General features: G+C 37.1%; 1 protein-coding gene across 2 annotated transcripts in view; it reads left to right on the top strand.

Moving 5' to 3' along the window:
• ST7 (suppression of tumorigenicity 7) overlaps positions 1 to 20,482 on the top strand; it is a 148,542-nt gene that overhangs the window by 109,992 nt on the left and 18,068 nt on the right. For both annotated transcript variants that reach the window (XM_021553502.3, XM_021553503.3), the window contains exons 8-9: positions 475 to 572; positions 12,419 to 12,533. In XM_021553502.3, the coding sequence (XP_021409177.1) occupies positions 475 to 572; positions 12,419 to 12,533 (213 nt within the window). The remainder of the gene's footprint in view (positions 1 to 474; positions 573 to 12,418; positions 12,534 to 20,482) is intronic.

The following is a 20,482-nucleotide window of genomic DNA, read 5'->3' as shown; positions in this document are numbered from 1 at the left end:
ACTATCATATCTAAAGTAATACGTTAATTTGCCATCCATAATTAGTGGTGTGAGGAATTTGAAGGTGGTAATTGGGTAATGAATTAAGGCTGTAAACCAAAAGTTCAGAGTATACTTTTTGTCTAATCATTAAGAAAAAGATTGCTAGGAGGATGAGGATTTGCTTTAACACTTCTTGTTGACAAACATGTACATAACTGTACCTTCAGATCTGCTTATATTTCACCAGTGCAAGGCCAACCCAACAGTACTTATTTATACCACTGTATGTCTTGATTATTTCTACTGATTTCAGTTCTATTATGCCACATCTAACCCTTCAGATTTTGGTAGCGTTTTATTAAAATCCTTGTGAAACCACTGATGGTAGTGAATAAGAAAATACTGGAAAAAAAAACTGTGTTTCCTTTTGTGTTGGAATACTAAATGAACCTTTGTTTTATCTTAATGCTGTTTCTTTTTCCTCTTACACAGGAAGGGACACCAATGTGTTAGTCTATATTAAAAGAAGGCTGGCAATGTGTGCAAGAAAACTGGGAAGGACCAGGGAAGCAGTGAAAATGATGAGAGATGTGAGTTTGGATTTCTTTTGCATGTGATAGTTACATAATTGTAGTATAGAAATTACACATTTTCTTACAAGTTAGCAGCCATTCCTGCTTCAGTCAGCACTGTTGATTTTTCTTTTGTATGTGTAATGTACATAAAAACTAAGTTAAGTGATCCTTTATTTATATGAAAGCAACATCAAATACCAGATGGATGGTTACTCATGCAGACTGAATTTCCCATACTGGTACATGTGCAGTAAAGTGCAGTCTTTAATTATTTGATCATGAAGTTAGTAATATCTTTTTTCTGAGCTATGTGGTGAATGCTGCTAACTTCATATGCGGGTCTTAAATATTCTGTTTTCTCCTTCAAAGCTGCAGTTTGATTCTGTGCATTGTTTGTGTCACACTGTTCAGCTCTGAGGGTGTTATTTATTAATGCAAAACCCTGAAAAGTCAAACCCCATGTAATGAATGTGTAATTAACTGAACCCCGTTTGAGATGGGGGCTGACTGTATTCTGTCTCTGTAGGCAGGGGCTAACAGTGGTAATTATAAGTCAGTAAGCTACAAGGCTACAGACTGGAAACACTGAACAGTAGCTATTTTGGAGATGGCAGAAGGGGCAGCTGTTCGCATTAGGCAATGTACATGTTTCAAATATGTAAAATGCTCGAGTTTAAATGTAGCAGTGAATGCCCAGCATTTCTTTCAGTGATATTCCCAGGATGCAGATTAGGAATACAGTTATTTGAGGAGATGACTTTGATATCACCTGAGGTAGCAAGTCTGTGACAGAAGGAGGAATGGAGCCCTATAACTCTGAGCAAATGATGGTAAAACTACCTCCCAGTTTCCTTTGTTTCTTACACTTCATATTCCAGCTCCCACCAAAAAATGGAAGAGATAAATCCAGCAAGATACATAGTTCTGTAGATTGGGATGCAGGTGTTAAATTTTAAATGCACAAAATTAAATCCCAGACTGGAATGAAGCACCTGTAGAGTGTGCTTCTGGCAGCTTAGATGAATGGTCCAGGAACCTGCCTAGTGAAAAGGGAAATTCTTGTTACATGTCACTAGGAATTTTAATGTAAAAAGGAAAGTGACTTTCTGTGGAGCTGAGGCATTACATCGGGGCAGTAGGGCAAATGTGCTTGCCATCTTGGAATCCAGAACTCAACATCTTCTGGAACTGGACCACTCTAGCATTTTTTGAAAATACTGAGCAGAGTTCACCATAATAATGCAGGTTATCATCTTAAATATCTACAGATGGCAAGTGGTGAGTCACTTTGTTTTCTGACTCTTGCTGGGGCTCTTCAGGCTCACAGCTCTCAATCTCCAGAATCACTAGAATCCCAGACAGAGGTGTTGAAAAAGAGCTTGTCACAAAAACTGCCATTGTACAGCCAGGAGTGTGAGAAAGAGGGATGAGGAAGAAGGATCTGGTTTAGCAGACTTCTGGTCAGCTGGGAGAATGTTGATTTCAAAAACATGGTTTTCAGTCCAGCCAGCTCCACTGATTCTTCATGAATTTTGTTACACAAGCACTGTGGGACAAATACTGAAATGTTTTTGGGATAGACATTGGAATTCTAAGTTCTGGCATTAATACACAAGAAAGATAAAATTTTGAATTTCCCATTCAAATATCACACATCATAATTATGGCAAATTCTGGAGCTTACTATGGGCTGCTAAATATGTTTTGTGATTTTTAGATAGGGCTATGGGGAATGGATATTCTGTGAAGCATTCTTCTGCTGATGTCAATATGTATGGATAGTTGTGCATGCTGAACACTTGGTTTGGAGACTTGGGTGGTCTGTCTAGTCCTAGATTTCTTATGCGAAGTGAGAAACAGAGCTTTGATTAGTGAATGACTTATTTTTTCACTAGAGATAAAATTGTCTGAAATTTATAAGCAGAACATAAAATCATTGAAATTAAGTACAGTGTGGATCTCGAGGCAGCAAAAACAGGGAGACAAAGTCATGAAGAACAAAAACACTGTTCAACAGGAATGTTTTGTTAAAATGAAAGGACTGGATGCAAGACAAAGGAGGTATAAAGATGGAATTTCATTTTAGAGAGTTTCAACTCAGATCAATGCATTTTGTGTTTTTCTACATAGAGACACTGAGCCAGATTCTCAGAACTGAATTAGATGCCTTTACAGCTCTTAATTTTAAGCAAGCAGAGCTGAGAATTAGCAAGTCTCTAGATGAAATCTTAAAGCAGCAGTAACTCTAGGTCACAGCTCCAGTACACTGGGAGCATGATTAGGGTCAAGTCAGCTTTGCAGATGCTTCTCCTTGCCTGGCTTGGAGCTACTTCTTTCTGATGAATGCATATCCTCCATTTCTTCATAGAAGGCATAAATAGTACAATTACAGAGAGTTTGAAGAACATGAATCTGTCATTGAAGATTTCTTCGTGATTGATGAGGAAGGAGGTGAATTTATTCATCCTTAAAAGAACACAAAGAATTTGTTGGCTGGGGACTGCTGAATCTAACATCAGGGAACAGAGGGTGGAGGCCCTGTTTGTGTTTGAAAGATTGAAAACAGGTTTCTCAAAACATGGAACATGATGGAAATGAAGTGTTAAGAGGTTCATGACACCATCTGGGAAATATGATTGGGATGTAGTGAGTCTTTGACACTTTGAAAAAATAAAATATTTGAGAGTGTTTAATTTATTGCATATATGAGGCCATCTTGAGGACATTGCTGATGGATTAGATAGTCTTGCTTGAATTTTCTGTAAGAAAAGACTGAGATCCTACTTAAAGCACCTTAATGGAAGGAAAATGAGCTGTTGGTGACTTAAATAAGAGTTTATATGCACTGCTGATAGGAAAATCATATTTCTTAATATTAGTATTAATATGATTCTTAATTATATTGAAGGTATTTTAAACCAGGGGCTTTTTTTAAAACTGGTTTTTAAAACTGTTTAAAAACTTTAAAATCAAGGATGCTTTAATTTTTAAAAACTGGGTAGGAATTTCTGTTGCTTCTATGATTGATTTTGAGACAGTATTTTTTTGTTGGCTTTGCTGCTTGGATGTAATTCATTCAGTTGAGTTGAGTTATGAGAATTACAAACCTGTAGTTTCCATGAAAGCATGTAATGGAATTATACATAGGTGTTGCTTTTGCTTATATTTCTGATCATAATTATTTACTATATTTTGCTATAGAAACCAGCAGCTGTCACTATTTGTATATATTGAGTTAACTTGTGATCTCATTTTGATTAGTGTATTGTTGGAATAACTCCAATGCAGCTAACAGAATTATGCTAGTTTTATTATTGTTTATACAGAGCATGATATGGTCTGTGAGGGAGTTAGATTGCTTTTACTATCCCCGAGGAGAAAGTCTACAGTGCTTGTTGTTTTATTTGTTGTGCTGATTATGTTAGGAGGATTTTAAGTAGTTTTTTCTAAATGATGTTGGAGAATTTAATATGTGCAGAGGCGAAAGGCCACAATGGTGGCTGTGAGTAATCTTTAGTATCCCTTCATGTTGAGTCTTCCTTGTGGACAATATCGCGAGCCAGTAGTGGTGATGAGCAAAGGTAGCTTTTTGTGCCTGCTTCTTTCCATCTGCTCTTTTCAGATTCCCTCACCATTACAATGGAAGAAAACAGGAATGTGCTAGGTTTGCATCTTGTGTTTTTCACTGATTAAAAACGGCGAGTATGTGGAGGGTATGCAAAGGCACTTCCCTCTCTGCTTTGTGGGTGACTGAATCAGTGACTGCACCTCTGAATTCAGGAGTAGGCCAACGCAGTCATTTTTCTTAACTGGGTCACTGGAGTATCCAGATAAAAATGTACCGTGCAAGAAAATGAATTGTCAAATTAATTGGAGCTTCTGGGATTGTCCTGGGGAACATTTGGACAGAAGGGAAGATAGATTTGGATAGAAGGGAGATGTATGTTTATGAAAAAGAAGGGTGGCAGGCAAAAGGTGTGCTAGTGGACAAAGCAAGTGGAAGTTCTTAATTGTTTCCTTCTTCAGAGAGAAGATCTTATTGCTTCCTCCTTCAGAGAGAAGATGAAAGAAACTCATTCTAGAGTGTATTTATCTCCTGCTCCATGGGCATCCACTCCCTCAAAGATGGCTTTGTATTCTTATTAAGTACATACTTGAGACACAGTGGAATTGCAGCTTGCTCTATGCTCAACAACTTTGTTCAGAATTGAGTGAGGTTTAGGGAGAGAAGAGGGTCTCCAGGTCTTCCTTAAGTCTGGAGAAGGATAGAAGGAAAAACAGTTTTTCAGGGTCAGAAAAGTGTATTTTACTTCTAGTTCCAATCACATCTGCTGAAAAATTACTCTTTAGATCACAATAAGGGACCTAGAAGTATGCTTCTACATATTTAGCTCTGAGTTCCTTGGTGAGGATATTTCAGTTGAATGCGTTTCTGTGTTCATCTTGGTGCTCACCTGCAGTCACTAAATGTGTATTTTATGCCACCTAAACAGCATAAAAAAGAGGGCACCTAAGTAGCTTGTATTGTCAAGATTGCTGCATGCTTATCTATTGGCTGCATGAAAAGCTCTGTAAACAGCTGGGCTGCCCTAAGCATCTGAAATAGTTTAAGAGGTTATGTCACTTGAAGGGTTTGAAAGGGTACTTAACCACACTAAATAAATTTTAATAATATGGGTAAGTTGGGTTTTTATCTTCTTCTGATCAGTTGTATTAGTGATTTTTGCTGGCATGATAGTTCTGCAAATCTAGGATATTTTCTTGGCAACTTCTTTTGCTGAGCTTTTAATAAGGATTTCCATTCAATATTCTGTCGAATTCTGTGTTCTTGTGTACATTGCTGATTACTTCTTGAGTAAGACAAATATGTAGCCAGAATAGTGTTCTGCACCTCAAATTATTAAGTTGTGTGAAACAGAGTACTTATTTCTAATAAAGATGTTATGATCCCTCACAACGTAACACAATTTCTGCAGCTACTTGCATTGACAGCTGCTGTCTCTCCCAAATGCTTCTGTGCTTGAGGCAAGGATTAGTGAGTCAGACACTTTGGCTTGTGTTACACAGGTCAGGTTAGGCTCTGCCATGAGTGGGATTCTAGTTTTATTAACATACGTAGCAGTTGGTTCGAGTACCGTTTGTTAAAATTTGATGGGAAGGTACTTAGTTCAATGAGACCAAGTGTTATCTCATAGATTTTACTATTCTTTACTACTACTATACTTTTACATATATTTTGCTACTTTTGTGAATGGTGACATATGCCAATGTCCGCCACAGAGTGCTATCTTCAGCTAATTCTTTTTCTGATGCACAAGCACTGCAATAATGGCACATGATAAATGCTGATTTTATGTCTCTATATTCAAATACAGTTTGTTTGGTCACACATTCACATGGTGTGCTAAGTGGGTAGAGCAAGTTGGAATAGCACTCATTTCAATGGGCTCTTAAAATGGAGACTTCTGTGATTCCCCTAATGATGTTTATCCCTTCCTTTATCTTCATATGACTCAGACCCCTCACTTGTAGTCATGATTCTGTCCAGAACTCTCAAAAGCTAGATATTTGGTGAGTGCTATGTAAACTGACAATAATGTTTCTCATATAAATTACAGATTTCCAGCATTGTTGTTCTATTAAGATAGAATACAATCACATAGTCTTGCTGGGAGCCCTGGTAACTGGACTCCTTTTTGTCCACATCTTGCATCACCCCATATTCAGAGACTTTCATTATGGTCTTCCATCTCTCATGAATCTCCTAGCTTATTTTTGAGCTCCTAGATAATTTTCTCACTGTAATTTCACTTAAAAATCCACTTCTAAAAATACACAAGTTTCTGAAAAAGTACTATGGGATGTTCTTTCAGGGATTAATTCTGCTTCTGTCCATTGCTTTTTCCACCTCTTAGTAGCCACTTTTACTTTCAGAGAGAATTAGATGTATTTAATATGAATTTTGATGAGCAGGTTGTTTCTGATAGAAGGTGTCCCCCTCAGCAGGGGGGTTGGAACTAGATGATCTGTAAGGTCCTTTCTAAGCCAAAACATTCTTTGAATCTGTGATGAAAATAAAGGAATTTTTTTTTCAGTAGAAATGTGAGTAATGACATTATTTTCATGCATTATAAAGTTACTAATGTTTGATGTAACAAACATTATTATAATTTAGAACTGTTACATGTTTTATATAACATGATTGTTTAGTAGTAAGTATAAAATCTGGATTAATTTGTGCTCTTCTGGGTTCATGCCACATTTGTCTTTAAAATCCCCTTTATTCCTGAAATACATTTTTTACAGCATAGTCCAAATAACAGCATTTTCATAATTGTATTCCTTAAAAAATTTGTCATACTCCAAACATTTTAATCTTCTAATTAAGAGAGAACAAAAAGGCTGTATGCTCTAACATGTTTCCTTAGAGTTTGCATATTTAGTAAGATTGTTTTTCACTTCATTTACTCATTGTTAATCCTACATTGAAGTAATATTATTTTGAATATTATGCAGCACTAGGTCTAAATTCAAGTTTAAAATGGAATGTTAGCAAATTATAAACCCATGCCATTCCAGAGTTAGTGTGAACTAACTCTGGGTCTTTTCTGACCCTCTAAGTTATCAAATTTCCTGAATTCCACATACTTCTAATCATTTCCAAGCTTCAAAACAACAGGATCTGATGGATTTGGTTTCTTAGCTGCTGTCCTCTCATAGCTGTAAAAGACTAGCTGTGAGCTGCTTCCAAAGTAAACAGTGATCATTTACCAAAAGCAATGCAGCACTTAGAGGAGTTAATGAATTGACAGAAACCTACTTCTGCTCTGATTAAGGAGAACTTTAATTCAGGTAGGTCCAGTGTATTTTAGATACTTTTCCAACTCAAAGAGGTATGACATGTTTTTATCACATGAATCCCATTCATAAAGAGATGATGGTGGAATGAGTTGGTCTTTTAGGACCAGGAGTTAGACTCGTTTTTAAGCATCTGATGTTGTTGAGAGAGGCTTTTTGTGTGCTAACTTCAGTCTTCTGACAGTGTTTCTGCTCTTCTGTCCTTGCCAGGTGAGCTGGCCAGGAGAACAGCTCAAGAATTAGTGTATCTAATTAGACATCAGGAAGTCAACATGGAGTGACATGTTGCCAATGCCTCAAGCCCAGGGTGAGCTTCAGTCAGAGCTCAGATATCTGCAGACAATGAAGCTCGGAGAAATGGAAACTTCTGTTTTTCTACTCGGAGATGGCTTGGAGATTTACCTTTCCTGCCTTATTCAATTAGCAGATTATAGGTCATATACCAGAAAGCAGTTTATACAAAGCAGTTGTGAAAATGCCAGTGCTATCCATACTTGGATATACCCAAGTAACAATATATCCAGCTTGGTCCTTCAGTTTTGGTGGACAGCTGCACCTGAAAGATGGCAGCCTCAGTAATTTTTTTTTTAGGAGACAGAGTTTTCCATTTCAGATACCCACTGCAGAAACATATGCACTATTAATTAAGGTTTTAACAGTTTCACTGTTTGCATTGAATTTCCCATGTTTTCTTCTTGTTTCTTTGTTTTGAGATAAATTCACATTTCCTTTTTATAAATGCATTCAGTTGAATACATTGATCTGACTAATGTTACTGTTTGTTTGTGGAGCAGACAGGAATACAAGCAGCAATTGCATGCCCTGCCCCTTAAATTTGTGACCATGCATACAATCATAATGAAATGGAGAATAAATGTGTCAACAGCAGGTTGTATATAACATTATTCATTTGTCCACCTTTGTATTCCCTTGAGAACTGAGGTCTAGTTGTAGGCATAAGCTGGAGGTTATAGTGGGTTTCTACACAAGTAATGTTTCTTGGTGAATTGATTCATGATGTTAATGTTGTCACAGGGAGAATAATGCATGCAGACATTAAAGCTATATTTCTTGAAAATGTTTTAAAAATTAGATCTAAATGAAAATGCCAATAATTGAAATACTGTCAGGAAATTTTCTTTAATAAATGTCCTTTGGGAGATGAAACTTGTACCTCATCCAAGAAATCAGATGTGGATTTCTTTGTGCCATAAAGCATTTTTTCCGATCATCATATTTTCATATCTATCACAAAATCATTGCACCTACACCCTGTAATGTGAATTGAAGTGAGTCTGGGAATAGGGTGCCTCTGGGACTAGTGTTCCGATATGTTCACATTGTGTCAGACTTCCAGAATTTTTCTGCAAACTTATATAGCCAAAATATGATTTATCTAAAAAATTTAAACTGAATTACCTGCAAAAGCTACCTTTTCTGTATATTTGCAGTGTACCTAATGACTCTTTCAAAGAAAAGCAGCTCCACTTTTTACACCTGTACCTATTTTCCTCTAAACACACAGAGCAATTGGAACAGAATATGTACTAACCCAGCTCCAGGTCCAACTTTGATTGCCAGAAAGTATTTTGACCAATAGAAGTTCCAGGTAAAATCCTTATAAACATAGATTTGGCATGACATGTTCAACAGCTGTTTGAATATCCTCATGTTTTAAGGAGGTAATATATTTATAGCCATGTGGTGTCTGTTTTCACATGTGTAAAAATTAGTTTAGCTCAGTGGAACACTTCTCTTTTATGCCAGCCAAGAAAGCAACTAACTTGAATTTTACAATGGCATTCCTAGTCCTAAGTAGTGCATATGTGAAATGCTGTAGTGGCTCTGTGGCTCAGGACATCCTGAGTGCTGAATTTGATGCCTGTCTCTTGAGGTCTGAAGGTGTGGAGAAAGATTATAGCAGATCCTTCATCTTGTCTTCAAGTGCAGTGCCTGCCACTCAAATAAAATTATTTCTCAGGTTACAGTGAAGAAGCAAAAATAATTTAAATGTATAAGCCAAATGATTTGGCAAATACTGGTCTGTAACTCTGCAGAAAATAAATCTTTGGGTGCAAAGGGATGTCCATGCCTCTGAAGCTGGAGACCAATTAGAGCTCATTGATGTATGGATCTGGGGAACTCAAGGGTGTGTTTTTCATCTTGTGTTTGGGAATGTATGTGCCCATCTTTACATCTCTCTGTGGAGCATGAACCAGCTCCCCCTCCATCTGCTATGGAGCAGAGCAAGCTCGCTGCTCCTCAGCATGACCCAGTATGTGGCCTTCCCTGACCAGTCACCAGACCTGTGTGGCAGTTTTTTCTTTCCCAGTGTTTGTTTTCACTATGAGACCTGAAAGATGACCTGTCATAATACTCTTCCATCAAAGTGGCTTTACTTTCTGGCAAGTTTCTCAGTAAATAAATTTTTACTGTGATTGGAAATTATTTGCAGTGAGAACTAGAAACTGTACATCCAAATATGACAGAAAAATGAGTTCGTGTCTTCTTTTTCTTTTTTTTTTTTTTTTAATAGCAAACATGCTGTCATTTATGCACAGTCAGTGTTCAAATAGCTGAGTGGTAACTTACAGGTGTTTTATTTTTGAGGCTTCAGTATTAACAGAGTTCAGTATTACTGGGTTGGACTTCTTCATGCTTGACCTTTCCCAGATGAAACCTTTATTAACACTTTTCAGTTTGGAGGCCTGGCAGTTCAGACAGTGACCTTTATTCCTCTGCTGTCTGAGAAAGGCATTATCACTCTGACAGAACCTAATTAAAATAGCAAAAAAATTAATCAGTGAGTGATGTCAGTGAGAGGCGGAGAACCAGAGTAAGAGCATTTACTGGCCAGAGTACATTTATAACTAGCAGCTCTTCCCTTCTCTTCACTGATGGAGGGAATGTTACTTTGCCAGCCTTTATTCATTCTCAATGAGTTGGGATAATCTTTCTTAATCCCTTAGAGAGGTTTCTTTGCAGGATGTTCATTTTGAACTTTAAATCACATTTATGTAGAGCCAGATTCTGTCATGCTCTTTCCTGCCAAATAGTAGCTTCCTCTCTTAAAAATCTAATAATGAGTAAGGACAAGAATGAAGAGGAGTAGACTTAATGATGGATCTTTAACTAATGAAACCAACTATGTGAATTTTTACCTGCACTTACTTCTCTTCATGAACAATTACTTAAACTTGTTATTTTATTCTCAAACCCTTTCACTTAACCTGCATGAGCATCAAGATCTCAAGATCTGTGGTCCTTTTTTTTTTTTTTAATGGGGGAGAAAAGCTTTCAACCTATGCAGTTTTGTTTGTGCTCTTTTTCACAGGTTCAGCTCCTATCAATAAAACCAGCAGTTTATGGCCATCCCCATGCCATTAACATAAAAAATTCAGTGACCTCTTTCAGCTGCTCTCTCAGTGATCCTGATTCTCACCAGAAATTTATACAATTTGTTAAACAAAACACTGCTATTCTTATCTTTCATCTTCTAATAATCCTTAAACTGCAGCAAAGTCAATGCTATTCGAGACAGACAAATTTAAGAGTCTTAAGGGCAGAATAGTTCTCCCATTAGCTTATACCAGACCATTTCACAAGAAAGAAATTTTCTGTGCTTTGCTTTTCTGTTTACCTGTTAATGTGTCTTTCTTAGCAGAGTGAAGAAGCTCCAGTGCATTGCCTTTTTCTCATTTTTTTAAGTTCTTGGTGAATATCCATCTCTCATTTCAGTCCTTCCTACTTTAATCTTATCTGTTTGTGAGATTAAGATTTGCTGGTTCTCATCAGTTTTGGTGTTTACATCTTGAAAGGTTTAGTAAGTGTCAGAATTTTCAGATCTGGCTTACTATTTCCAAATAGAGCAAGGCTGACCTTGAATCATATTCTTTACTTGACATGTTACAGTACTTCTGTTCTCATAAACCCTATCAGAGAGATTGTAAATTTTAGTGTTTCCCTGCAAGTTCTTGAGAAGCAGTGGTAATATCAGTTACCCCAGTTTTTTACTGTCAGGCACCTTTTTGTGCTGAATCTACATCATGAAAGCAGTTAAACAACCATAAAGGGGACACAAGGAACCAAGGATCTTTCAACACTTCAGTTCTTTAGAGAATCACTCTGACAATAAAAAATACTGTTTAATCGATTCTGCAGTAAAAGACAGGTATGGTTCTTATAGGTGTGACTTAAAAAAAGAGATGCAATTGAGTATCATGTTTAGCCATTTGAATCTACTCAGGTACTGAAACTGAGGATGTCTAGAAACAAATTCCTGGTATCTTCCAATGGCTTAGTTCATAAAGTAAAGGCACTTACATGTGAAAAGATTAGATTATTTTAACTCCATATTTCATCCAGTTTGTCATACAAGATGTATTCCTTAGTTATGGTGTTTGATTTGCATAAGTTTTACCTTTCCTATTGTTACTGTCTTTTTCTTTTCTTTTGCCTCCTTCTCTTTCTCTTTTTTTTTTATGTCGGCCACAGTTGCAATTGTGTTCTTAAGTACTAACAATTACAAATCTTGGTATCACATACTTGATAATACGGTTGCATATATGTAAGCTTCTCTATTTAAGTAGATACGTAACATCTCTAATTTGATTATTGTGGTATTTCAATATATTTAATGGTTTTAACAGAGAGGTTCTGGATTATGTACCACTGATACACTGGCGGTACACTGGTAAAGAATCTTCCCCAGAACAATAATTCCTTTTCACTTTGAAGGAGAGTTATGCTGGGAGAAGGAGAGAGTATAGCTGGGTTGTTGGATTTGACTAATTGCATCCTATACAAGCATGTCTTGACAAGAACCTGACCATGTATCCATTATGAGCTTAGAAATTTATGAGATAATAGTGAGCTTTGGGAAAGAGCTAAGAGCAAGGGGAACTGAGGAATTTTAACTTGATGTTGTCTATTTCAATGCATTTTGAACAAGAAACCCTTCTCCATTTTAATAATCTAACCCTTTCATATGTTATTGATTGTAGTTGATGAAGGAGTTTCCCCTGCTCAGCATGTTCAACATCCACGAAAACCTGCTAGAGGCTTTGTTGGAACTGCAAGCATATGCAGATGTCCAGGCAGTCTTAGCAAAGTATGATGGTAAGTTCAAATATGTATTTGTATTTTCTCTAGGTGATACACACAGAAGGAATATATTTAGGTCAAACTCCTAATATTTAGGAAACACTGCAACTAAATTGATAGGCATGAGCTTTGTACATGCCCTTACACAATTCTTTATTCAAAGATTAAATACTGTGCATTTTTTTCTGCCAACCTGTGCTGAAATCATTGATGGCACTCACTAGCAGCTCCCCTGTCCTTTTTTTGTTTTCTGTTGATGCTTAAAGAATGACTGTTTAGGTTCTGCAGAATTTTTATTGCATGCTATTCAAACTTTTTCTGAAAAAAGATTATCAGTTCCCCCATGTACTTAGCTGTGATTGTTGACTTAGTAGCATGGAAGAGAACATTGATTTAACTGCATAGCAGTCTATTAAGTAGCAGACTTTATTTCTTATTGGGAAACCTTGGAAAACTCAGAAGACTAGGTGAACGTTTTGTATTATCTTATTATGTTTTTCAGTAAACATTGGTTTATGCAGCACTGTGACTCTTTTCATGTTCAAATCACAGCTGCTGGAGCTCTAGGTCTTTAAACTTGAAAGCTATTTTAAAAAAACATAAATAAGCAGGTCATTACAAGCTACATTAGTGATAATCACTCCTTCCAATCTAGTCTGGAATGTTTTCTACTCTTTTTGGAGTCAAATAATTCTAAGCAGAGATCAAAATGTCACCCAGGCCCTTGAATACTGACATTCAGTAGCAGTAATGACTCTGAAAGAGATCTTGGTTGTACTTAACCTGATTGAAGAAACTGGCAGCTAAAGTGGTAACATCAGAGTCTTTCTAATATCTTCTTGTATTTCAGTAATTCCTATGACACTGGGAGATATTCCTATGTTCTTTATTTTGCCATGCTAAGATGCAAATAAGTAGACATGCTGGTTTTTATTCCCCAGAAAACACAGTATGTTGGCACCCTCTAGTCTTCAATGTAGTTATGAGGTAATAGTCCTGGGAAATAGCAGAACTGTGACAAAACAGAGTATTAAGCCTATATTCTCAAATCTCAAGACTAAACTCCAGTGCGAGCTCTATTTTGGCATACTAAAAAGCACTGATCCCTGACTTTGTACAATACCATGGTAGCACTTTGTGTCATGGAAGGTGATAGAAATTGAAAGTGTGTTTCATTTTCTCAAAAGCGTATGATAGAACAAATGAGACTTTAAAAGGTAAAGCTCTTAGTTTGGCTGTTTGAGCACAGGAGGTTTCAGCTCACACTTTGGTATGGTCTGTGTATGCACTAGGTTTGCAAAAGGACTCAGCAAACACAGGCTTAACCACTATAACCCTTACAGTTCATGAGTCTCAGAAGGCCTGTCTCAGGGAATCTCAGCTCATTTTAGAACTCATCAGCTTCATGTGTTGTAAGATTTATTGTAGTATAAAACACTGAACTCGTTTATACTTTCCTATCTGCAGTTTCTTTTGGTCCCACTCCGCTGCTTTTTTTTTTTTTTTTTTTTGACTAAGAGCAAACCTGATTTATTGTATTTTGATAACATATGAACAAATTATTTCCTAGAGCAGTCTGCTCCCACCCTGGGCTGAAATGTTGGACCACATCATGTGAAACCTCAGCCTCTGCAAGCAGATGCACTGCTTTACCAAAAGCCATGTGTTAAATTGTGTTTATATTATGTACCTGGCAACAGAGCTGATGTCCATACTCATTATTCATGGAAAAAGGTTCTCATTAGTGAAACAACATGCACTGTTGCTGAGCTACATCATTATGGTTTCAGAGTTCAGTGTCTGTCAATAGAGTGAGGATGACCTAAATACTGTTGAATTTTGAAAATATTTTTGGCTCTGATTTAAGACATATCCATGTTATTTACAACAGAAATAGTTATGGCTGGGGGAGTTGGTCTGCTTGTAGTGATGTTTGGAGCAACTGATTTATTAATTTCCCTGGGTAGCCTGTTGCTTTAATACATATTATGTGATAACCTGGGCACTGTGTGAAAACTCAGACTTTTCTGGCAATTTAAAGTCAGGTTTAGAAAGAATGGGTGCCTCTGTGTTTAATTTTAGTGAATCAATGGTTCATCTCTAAACCTGTCCTTGCTTTCATTTTTTTAAAGTACAGTGTTTTCCAGTGAGACTAAAAGCCGCCTGGTTTGCAGGATGAACACCTTATACAGAACCTTCTCTCACATACCTCCTATTGCAGAGAAGAAGACCATGTTTGCATGCCAGAGTCCTAAATGCAGGGTTTACTAGAGACAATATTTTAGAGCAAAGGACACATGGAAAGGAAATTAGGTTTAAATACAAAATATCTTGTTCTGCTCTATGCTTTGACACTTTCCTGTTTGGTAATAGCTTGCTCAGGCAGAATCCAGCTTGAAATTAGCTTTCTATCAAAATGCAGGCCTTAGAAGAAACACTTCTGTCTTGGTTTGAAAAGACAGGTGTCTGCTAAGGAAGGCAGGCACATCCCTTGAAATGGAAAATGTAAACCCCTTCTCTCCAAATTATTACAATTTTGAAATTAAGGGCTTGGCTCCTTCCCCTGGGCGGAGCATCTCACAATGGAATGATGTAATTTTATCAGTCATGCTGTGACACTCAGTGGCCCATTAAAAGGAGGTATTTTCCAGAGGGAGCATTAGTTATGGAAGAGATAAAGAAAACTGCCCCACTGGTTTTAACAGGTGGCCATTAACAGCAGATAACTGCCTGACCTGGTTCTAATAGATGGCAATAGAATAAACACCCCCAGCTACCTCTTGCAACTGAAGACAACTTTAGAAACAGAGACTTCTCTTTCTTGGAATACTTATAACTTAGTGAAATGCTAACAGTAAACACAGAGAAGTGACTTTTCTAAAATGTAGCCAGTTCAGTGCTACTGTCTTTTCTCTGCCCCCTTCTGTCCAATTTCTTAATGTCCGTACAGATTTTGCATGTAAATTCTATTAATGTACAATCCTTTTGTAGATAGTTGCAGTTTGATGGAGCAATTGCATGCAGCTTTCAGTTACATTAGCTGTAGTCTCCAGGGGTTTTGTAGATAGTTTCATTACTTGCCAAGTTTATATTTGACATTTTGAAGTGTTCTAATTGCAATGAAGAGTTTTCTTCAGAGTTAAATATGTAGAAAGTGGCAACATGGAAGTGGACATTCCCTCATACACAGTATTTTATAACCCTTTTGTTTCTTTGAAAGAGGTATAATAAGAGAAACTTCCTTTCATTTATGGTTATACCAAGACCTAATCTACCTTCTACAAGAGACACAAATCAAGACCTCCAGTTTGTGTAACAGTAATATTGAAAGAATAGTTTGTCTTTGTTCCTATCACATCTTTTCCAGTTTCTTTTAAGGTAAATAATTTCTTCACTCCATATCAAAATCACTTGTCACTTCAGCTAGGTTTCAGCAACACTTTGTGTCTGTTCATACCATCTGGTTTCTTTTTTTTGCCATATGATTCTGTGGCATTTTTTGTTTTTTCTATTTATGCAAAAGCACAATAAGTCTAAAGTAATTATACTAGTCTTGCTCTCTTGAATTTTCTTAAACAGAAATTATTTCTTCCCCTCTACAGGCATTTAGGATTGAACTCTGTTAAGTTAAAAGTGGCTGATGCTTGGTCATCAATATGCTTGTCATCAAGAGTGGCATATGAAATGTTTAAAATCAGCAGTTGTAACTCTTTCCATATCTGAATAGTGTTAGTTTTAGTTGTGGTTTTGCAAAATAAAGATTTCCTGTGGTTTTCCCATTGTAACATAGGGGCTATGTATGTTTGATTGGGGTGTTTCCCATACTGAGAAAGAATGGCAAAAGTACAGAGAATCAGAAGTGGTTTTCATAAGCACAAGCACCATATTCATAGTTGTGCTCCCTCCAGCACATTTTCTACTACATGTTGTGGGAAAATGTGATCAGTGTTCTAATAGAATATTAGATATTTTTGATAGTGTTTTTCCCCTGATGTTCCTCTCATACTTTTCTTTAATGATTTCCATCACATTACTCTTATTTTTTACCATTTGTATCAGCTTAATTCACTTTCTTTCTTAATGTTTGTGTCTTTATAGATAACTGCATGTCTCTTCTGTCATCACTGATCCAGCCTGCACATATTTCTTTACTAGAATGCTTTCGATCTATAAGCAATTCTTCCTACCACCTGTGCAAACTAGAGAATAATTTGTGATTAGTGACTTACATGTTTGCATTTATTAATGACTAAAGCAATTGCAACACACCTGTCTCTGCATATTTAGAGCCTTCTACTGACTTAGTAGGCAGTTGCATCATTCCATATCCAGATTCGTAATTTTTTTGTTTGAGTTGCTATTGATAAGAACAATATTTCCCATGACCATTTCAGATTATATATGGGATACTCGGCATATCCATAGCATCTTTCCATCAGTTCAGACTCACAAGTAACTGCTTAAGAAGCAAATGAATAGTAAGAATTCACTTTCCTAGCCCTCCCCATATTGGGGCTTATTGAAAGAAAATGCTTATAATGTAGGTCTAGATTTTTGTATTCTGTGTAACAATACAAGCAATGAGAAAGAAGGAGAATCTTTTCTAGATTGACACATCCGTTTCTATTAGGTAAAAATGTCCTGATGGATTTGACAACAGAATAGCAGTCACATCTTTCAGCACATTGTAGGAGCTCCACAAGTAATCATAAGAGGGTGGGAAACAGAGTATGTGAAGATATTTTGCCAGATGGCTCAGAGAGCTGGACAGAGTCATTTATTAAAACTTCACTTTGGTTCTGACAGAGTACATATCTCCTAGGACTGGTTTGGACACATTTCCCTTGCTAAATTCAAGTTGTTACCAGATATAATTGTTTATATCTCTCTCTAAAATATCAGGGTGCAGTTTTGGAGGTGAAGCCAAAATTATAATTAAAGTGTTTTAGTCATAAACAAAAAGAAAAACACTTTTGAAAGCAAGTGGGCATGGACCTCTTAGGGCTGTCTCAGTTGGACTAGATGATATCCAGAGCTCATGTCCAATTCCAACCACTCTGTGGTTTTGTGATATACATGAACATTTGTATCTATTTCTTCCATTGCTAGGGGTCTATAAGTATTATCCTCAAATAAGTGCTGCTTGCTCTCTAGGAGCATAGTACTGGAAGAGGCCTCCTGGGTGAATCAGGGCCCCTGCTGTTGCATTCCCTGTATGATACTGCCCCTTCCATGAGCTGAGCAAGCTCCATCCTAGAATTAGTTGGGTTTTTTGCCCTGCTGTTCTACCTGGAAATTGCCCTCAAATGTTCCTTTCACAGAAACTTTCTTTTAATCTGCAGCCTAAATTTAATTCTGAACTCTTTATTCTTGTGCCAATGTTGTGCTTTACTTGAGCAACCCTTCTCTCCTGGTGTTCCATGTGGATCTGCATAGGTAACAGTTGGATCTTCTCTCCATCTTTATTTCATTTGGTTTGATATAAAAACAGTCCAATCCTGTTTGCTTTTGTTGTTCTTGACCGTGGGTGATCATGATCAGATTTGAGCACAACATTCTTTGAGAAATCCCATTTCTTCTGCAGAAAGGATTCAAATGGTGTATCTGAGCCTTAGCTCATCTCACCACATTTCTCTTCCTTGCAGATGCCAGCTGTTCATTGTGAATCATCTTGCAATCTATATGCACAGATGTTTCCAGCTCAGGAACACTTACTGTCTACTAGAAGATAGTGTTTTGTGATAGTGTGTTTTGTTTTAATACATTTAAAAGGCATTTATGTTTACTATAAATAATTTTTAACTCCTAATGTTAAGGAAAACTCAATAAAAAGAGGGTTATTGTATGTGTTCAGAAATACTTTCTCTTCCTGTCACTGAAGATGTCTCATGCCTGTGTCTGTAGCTGTCTTCTATTAGTGGAGTAATTAACATATCTGTCATCCAAACTGCTCTGCATACTGTTGATTTTAATTCTTTAGTCACTACAATTACATACTTCAGTGAAATTATAGTTGCAATATATTACAGGGAAGTCTCCAACAGGATCTGTACATCTCATATTTGAAGTGCAAGTGCATAAAATGATAATAGGATTTAACAGATAGCCTTTTCAAAGTGCTTCAATCATTCTGACAATGTTTTCTGTCTCACAGAATAACATTGTGCCGAGTTGCTTCGTTATTAATAAGTGAAGGATGGTGATTGCTGAAATAGGACTTGCTTGTCCTATTTAACTCCCTTCTGGAGCCCTATCTTGCAAGGCACATGAGTTCAGTGAATAACAAGTGTCTGTTTAATCCTGAAGTAACCAAGTTAGCGTGGTAATTTCGTCCTTCTAATCAAGTATAATTACAAACCAAGGGACAGATAGTTTCTTAGAGCAACAGTCAGTTTAGCTGCTCCTCACTTCTATGGTGGACTTACCTCAGTGCCTTGTGTTTGCTGTGCTGTATTTTCTGTTTGCTATAGGAAGTTATCAGTGTGTACAGAAGGGTTTGCAGAATCCAACCTTTACTGGGTTTGGTTTGTTGTGGTTTGGGGTTTTTTTCATGTAGCTGTAACCTTTAAATTTTTAATGCTGGATTATTTCAGCCTCAATACATGACTACTGGGTAGGTTACAGAATCACAGATTAAGCTGAGTTGGAAGGGACCTGTTGGAACTCAAAATGTCTCTCAGACATTTTTAGAGGTTCCAGGCCCTGATCAGGAGCATTTTAGACCCTGGCAGGCAGCTGCAAACAGCTGTGATTTTGAGTTTGAGCTGTGGAATGAGTTACCAACTTTGGAGGTAGAACAAGCAGTCACAAAGGGTTAGATAGTATAGTAAAAGCAGTTACTAAGTAGAGGGGAAAATTTTTTAGTATTGTATAGGGGGGTTTTAGCACCTGTACAGGAGGGTTTTTACTTTGTACATGGGGGTCAGAAGTTCTAAGATGGAGGAAAGTGGGCTGATCCTGTTCTTCCTCCTTCTTCTTCCTTGCCTCCATGTTCTTGGTGATGTTGGCATTAACAGATTGGTTTAGAGTTAGAAAAGCACCTTGTAAGATAGGTAGTAGGTATTGGGGGAAAACTGTAAACATATAACACATAATATATCATATAAAAGATAGCAGCAGCCCTGGGTGGGAGAGAGAAGAAGAAGACAGCAGACAGAGAGGATGTCAGGGTGTGTGTGTGCCTCTGCCTGGGCCACTGACCAAGCAGCCGCAGCCCGCAAAGACAATCTTTTAGATAACTCACAATAAACTGCCTTGAGACCAAACAGCAAGAGGCTGCAGAGTCTTTCATTGGAAGCACGGGTTGGAGGAGAGACTTTACCACCACACAAGACCCCAGACCAAGCTTGGGGTTCTCACAGGGACACACAAGGATCATCGAGTCCAACTCTTAGCCCTGCACAGGGCTTCTCCAAGAATCACACCATGAGATAAAAAATGTGGAAGTCAATTCTCTGTAACAATGAGAACAAATATATCACTCAAGTCTGTTAAGCAGCATTTTTCTCTACCTTTTGAATGCATTGTGCCAATATGCTGGTAGAAAACATGTATAAACTAAGTATAATTAAGTATATTAAATAATGGGTTAAGTCAGGTTTATGATCCTGTGTGTCTCTGGAAGAGGATAAAATGGCTAGAGAGTCTCTGGTGAATGTGTGTTTTGGTCCAATATTTTCTTAAGAGGCAAAACACTTCATTTTACTGTAGGTCTTTAACTTCAATCTACTGGTTGGTTGCTTGCAAGTCAAATCCGTTATTACTTGAATAGCTGTCTTAACTTTTACAGCTGCCGCATACTTATATTAGACAGATGCTTCTTAGTAAAAACATGAAGAATGAAGTAGATAGCCCTTAGGTATTACTTAGATGTTTTGTGGACTATGGAAAAATCCAGGTATTCCAAATTATCTATATATTTATCTATAGAATAATGAATTCTTTCATTATGTCTCTATCATGTT

This window comes from Lonchura striata, chromosome 5 (assembly GCF_046129695.1).
Source record: "Lonchura striata isolate bLonStr1 chromosome 5, bLonStr1.mat, whole genome shotgun sequence".
Lineage (NCBI taxonomy): Eukaryota > Metazoa > Chordata > Aves > Passeriformes > Estrildidae > Lonchura > Lonchura striata.
Note: the sequence above shows the minus strand (reverse complement) of the source record. Positions and strands in the feature narration are given on the sequence as shown.